A 5,915-nucleotide genomic window follows, 5' to 3' on the forward strand; every position below is an offset into this window, starting at 1 on the left:
ATTTCAGAAATTGACCACTGAAAAACACATTGAAGTGACTAAAATTGTAAAAATTAAGAATGATCATGGTAGGAAATTTAAAATACTAATGTTTCTAGATTCTGTGAAGAATATGGTATTTTTCATGAGTTTTCTACTCCTCAAACCCTTGAACAAAAAGGTGTGCTGAAGAATATATCTTTACAAAAGATGTCTAGGGTGACGTTGAATGGTAAAAAACTTCCGTTATATTATGAGCATAAGCTGTAAATGCTACTTGCTTTTTAGACTGTGTATCATTAAGAATTGGTACCTCACTAACACTTTATGAAATCCGGAAAGGTGGAAAATCAAATCTAAAGTACTTTTTTACCTTTGGTGGCAAAGTATTATGTGTTAAATCATAGGGAACATTTGGAAAAATTTGAGCCTAAGAGTGATAATTGAGTGTTCATTGACTAGTCAAAAACTAGTCAACCTTGTAGAGTTTATAGCATAAGGACTCAAACTATTGTTGGGTCCATTAATTTTAACATTGACAATACTGATGATTACTCTTCTTATTTAAAGGAACCTGAGATTCATATTCTGAAAGAATAGATTGAAGATGATCGGAATAATCAGGAAAATTGTATTGCATATTCAGGGAGTAACAATTAGACAAAACTGCCAGTACCAAATTCTGAGGACCTAAGCCAGCCACTAGAGGTTTTGACCCATTAGAGGAAGACAATGAAATGTTGATGCGAATCCCGTAGCAACTTAAACTACTAAACCCACAACTAGATTGATACGGAACCCAAGAACGCCAATTGATAACCAGTTTGGAATGAACCCAACAAGATGAAACGAAGAACCCAAAGATAACAGTGATGCAATGGACCCCTTGCTTACAAATTGAAGAACCCACGATTCGGTGTTAAACGCCACAAGGAATTATCATTGATAAGTTCTAAATTATTGTTTAAAGAAGAACAAATTGAAAGAAAGCAAAAGCCTCTCTTGAATTCAATAATAATTGCCAAAAGTCCCTACACAATGTAATGGAAAGAGTATTTATACTAAAGCTAAAAAACCTAGCTAAAATCGTGCAAAATCATCAAAATATGGAAAAAAGTCTAATTGGTATCAAATTCTAACAAAATTAGGAAATTCGTGGAAAAATTAAAAACATGTCAAATTTTATAACCATGCAGACCATGCGGTTGCATGATAGACCCAGAAATCCTCAGTGAATTCCCTGACTATGGTTGTGTGATCGCAAGCCATTAAAGGGGTGTGGCCGCATGGTTTTGCAATTCAGCTTCTTTTTCGGTCGCTTCTAACGCATTGATCCATTTCACTTCGACTTTCGACCCGAATACGAAAGTTGTTCCATTTTGAGTCCTGAACATCGTTCCATCAATGGTTTCTTGAACAAGCAATCTCATCGCATGTTTCACTTGCTTTGCTCTCGATCGTGTCATTGGCCCGCTTTCGATTATCGACGGATCTCATCCCACACTCGCCTTCATCTAGCTCAGCTCTTAGATCACATCACCCCCTCCCTCTTCAAAAGGATTCGTCCTCAAATCTACACCTGCATCGAAAAGGGAAAGATCAGCAACGTTAAATATAGCCAATACATTATACTCACCTGGCAAGTCCACTTTGTAGGCATTATCGTTGATCTTCTCAGTGATTTGGAAAGGGTCATCTCCCCGCAATTGCAATATGGACTTTCGCTGCTTCAGAAAATGTTCCTTCCTGAAATGCACCCACACCCAATCTCTGGGTTCAAACACACGCTTCCGCCCTTTGTTTGCCTTTGATGCGATGAGCTTGCTCTTATCTTCAATTTGTGTACGGACCTTCTCATGAAGTGCCTTCACCATCTCAGCTTTCCTCTTACCATCCATGCTACATTGTTCATTCACGGGCAAAGAAAATAAATCCAATGGAGTTAGTGGATTAAATCCATACACAATTTCAAACGGTGAATAAGAAGTAGTCGAATGTACAGTACGATTATAAGCAAACTCAATAAATGGCAAGCAATCTTCCCAATTTCTTAAGTTCAGTTTGACCATCCATTTGTGGGTGACAAATTGTAGAAAATAACAATTTATTTCCTAACTTATTCCACTAAACACGTCAGAAATGACTAAAAAAATTAACATCTGGGTCCGACACAATACTCTTAGGAACTCCATGCAAATGTAATATCTCCCTAAAGAATAAATCAGTAATGTTGGTGGCGTCATCGGTTTTGTGATATAATATGAAGTGTGCTATTTTACTAAACATATCAACCACTACAAAGATAGAATCCCAACCTTTCTTTGTCCTAGGTAACCCCAACATGAAATCCATAAAAATATCCACCGAAGGTTCACTAGGCACAGATAAAGGTGTATATAAGCCATGGGGTAAAAAAATTTATTTAGCTTGTTTACAAGTTATGCACTTCTCACAAATTCGTTCTACGTCACTACGCATTTTAGGCCAATAAAAGTGTTTTCCTAACATGACTAAAGTCTTTTGAATCCTAAAATGACGCATTAGACCCCCACTATGTGCTTCCCTTACCAATGATTCACGCATTGAATAATTTGAAATGCACAACCTATCTTCCCTAAACAAATATCTTTCATGTCTATAAAATTTATCAACAGGTATTTTAGCACATGAATTATAAATGTTTGAGAAATCAATGTCATTTTTATACATGCTCTTAATATGCTCCAAACCAAGTAATTTCGCACTTAAAGAGTTAAGAAGTACATACATTCATGACAAAGTATCTGCAACTACATTTTCATTACCTCGCTTATATCTGATGATGTATGGAGACGTCTCTATGAACTCCATCCACCTCGCATGATCTTAACCCTGTAAGTGCTTTAGGGACTTGTGATCGGTGTGTATCACGAATTCCTTAGGCCACAAGTAATGCTGCCAAGTCTCCAATACCCGAACAAGGGAATACAGCTCCTTGTCATACACTGGGTAGTTCAATGCAACTCCACTCAACTTCTCGCTAAAGTAAACAATAGGTCTCCTTTCCTGCATTAACACTACTCTAATACCTATCCCTGATGCATCACACTCAATTTCGAACGTTTTATCAAAGTTAGGTAATGTCAAAATAGGTGCTTTACACAATTTATCCTTAATGGTGTTAAATACATGTTCTTGTGTTTTCCCCCAGTGAAAACCTACACTTTTCTTAATGATTTCAGTTAATGGTGTCGTGATTGTGCTAAAGTCTCTCACAAACCGCCTATAAAAACTAGCCAAACAATGGAAGCTCCTAACCTCAGTGATACTTTTAAGTGTTTGCCATTCTTTAATAGCTTTAATCTTTTCTTCATCCACTTCTACCACATTAACACTAACAACAAATCCTAGGAAAACAATTCTATCCATGCAAAACGTGCGTTTTTTAAAATTAGCATACAATTTTTCCTTTCTTAACACAACAAGCACACACTTTAAATGTTCTAAATACTCACCTAAGTCTTTGCTATAGATTAAAATGTCATCAAAGTAAACTACAACAAATTTTCCTATAAAATCACGTAAAACGTTATTCATTAAACGCATAAATGTGCTCGGTGCATTTGTGAGACCAAATGGCATAACCAACCACTCATATAACTCATGTTTAGTTTTAAATGTCATTTTTCATTCATCACCTTCCCGCATTCGAATTTGTTGGTACCTACTCTTAAGATTAATTTTACTAAAAATACAAGCACCATGCAATTCATTAAGCATATCATCTAGCCTAGGTATAGAGTGACGATACTTTACCGTAATGTTGTTGATAGATCTGCAGTCCACGAACATTCACCAAGTCCCATCCTTCTTTGGCACCAATAGAACAAGCACAGCACACGGGCTCATGCTCTCCCTCACGTAACCTTTACTCATCAACTCCTCCACTTGCCTCTGAAGCTCCTTCGTCTCCTCGGGATTGTTTCGGTAAGCTGGTCAGTTTGGAATGACAGCTCCGGGTATGAAGTCGATTTGGTGCTCGATTCCTCGAATTGGTGGCAATCCACTTGGCACCTTCTCCAGAAACACATCTTCGAAATCCTGTAACAAAGACTTAACCGCGCTAAGGAGGGAGGTGTTAGACTCCTCAAGGTAGAGGAGAGACTCCTTGTACACTAACAACAACACTTGTCTCTTATCACTTAAAGCCTTTTTTTTAATTCACTTCTCCTCACAAAGAAGTTCACTTTTGGCTTTTCTCTCCATTCAACTGACTCTTTTCTATTCACTCAACTGACTCTTTTTCTCTCCGCTCAACTGACTTTTTATCTATCCTCTCATGTGGCCTCTCTCTTTTTCCCCCTTTCTCGACCACCTCACTATTTTCTCTTTTACTCAAAGGCTCACTATCTTCTCTCCTTTTTGTAGATTCTCTCGCTCGTCTTTCTTCCTCATTTCTCAGTTTTATTTGGTCTTCATACACCTAAGCCGGTGTTAATAGCGCAAGAGTAATGGACCTCCCATCCTTGACAAAGCTATATAGATTCCTATACCCATCATATGTAACCTTCCTATCAAATTGTCAGGGTCTCCCCAGTAGAATATGACCCGCTTGCATAGGCACCACATCACATACAACCTTGTCACTATATCTCACAATTGAGAAATTAATTAACACTCGCTTATTTATCCTAAATTCCCCTCTCTCATTCAACCATTGTAATTTATAAGGCCTAGGGTGTCTCAATAATGCTAAACCCAATTTCTCAACTAAAGTTGTGCAAGCTACATTTGTGCAACACCCACCATCAATAATCAAACTACATACCTGATCTGGACGTGGCACCAAGTGTAGAACATGTTCTCCCGTTGCTACTCCGAATCATCTGTCTTAACTTGAGTGTTAAGTGCTCGCCTCGAGACCAGCAGCTCCCCAACGACAAATTCCATCTCATCTTCACCACCAATATCCTCTAACGTCGGCATGTCATCATACTCTCCTTCGCTCTCACTTACCACCTCTCTATTGTCCCGCAGCACCATGGTTCGTTTGTTAGGACACTGAGATGCAATGTGTCCCGACCCCAAACACCTGAAACACTTGATGTCCTAGCTTCTTAATGGTTGTGGCTCCGATTTTAACGCTGTCCTACTAGCACTTTCTTCTTTCCCCTTCTGCCACTCACTTCTTCCTTTGGTTACTGCTTCACCCCCCTTATTATTACCATCCCACTTCAACTTCCAGTTTGGGTTAGAAGATGAAGTATTCACCAACTGCCTCGCAGTCCCCGTTCTCTTTAGTTATTTCTCCACCTTCATGGCTACATGCAACATGTCCTCCAATTCCACGTAATGCTCTCCACCATATTTGCCCCGATCATGAGTATTTCCATTTCCTTGTGATAGTCATCTACGCTCCTCAACCCTTGATACAGGCTCTGCAACTTCTGATGCATCTTCCTATAGTAGTGGTTAAGAACGAACCACTTCCTCATCAACGCCTTCAAATCCTCTCAAATACTAATTAGTCTTCCCCCACACCGTTGCTGTGTAGTAACCACTTGATCCCACCAGGTTATTGCGTAATCAATGAACTCTAACACCGCTAACTTCACCTTATTTTCCTCCGAATAATTATAGCACTCAAAAATTATTTCACCTTTCTTTCCCACTCCAAGTACGCCTCTGAGTCACTCCTCCCCTTAAATTGTGGAATGGACATTTTGATATTGCCCATGTTTCCAAACGCCTCATCTCCGTGATTATTCCTAACCCGTCGTTCAGGCCTACCACCTCTATCCCTCATCCATCCCATTCACATTTCTCCATACTCCTTATCATCCCATTCACTGCCCAGATCAAATGCTTCCCGTTCCATCCTATGCTCCTGCCTACCCAGCCTCCTGGCATTAGATACTTCCACCCACGGCTCCCTACTAAGATTAGCCACCGATGTA

General features: G+C 39.2%; 1 protein-coding gene across 1 annotated transcript; it reads right to left on the reverse strand.

Annotated features, from left to right (window-relative positions):
* Nucleotides 1-2,112: 2,112 nt before the first annotated feature.
* Nucleotides 2,113-2,748, reverse strand: LOC111390659. Its single transcript, XM_023015720.1, has 2 exons — nt 2,486-2,748; nt 2,113-2,353 (listed from the first exon to the last, which is right to left on the reverse strand). Exons 1-2 carry the CDS (start codon nt 2,746-2,748, stop codon nt 2,113-2,115), a joined length of 504 nt encoding a protein of 167 aa, XP_022871488.1.
* Nucleotides 2,749-5,915: the final 3,167 nt, after the last annotated feature.

This window comes from Olea europaea, unplaced genomic scaffold, assembly GCF_002742605.1.
Source record: "Olea europaea var. sylvestris unplaced genomic scaffold, O_europaea_v1 scaffold7020, whole genome shotgun sequence".
In the NCBI taxonomy this organism is placed as follows: domain Eukaryota; kingdom Viridiplantae; phylum Streptophyta; class Magnoliopsida; order Lamiales; family Oleaceae; genus Olea; species Olea europaea.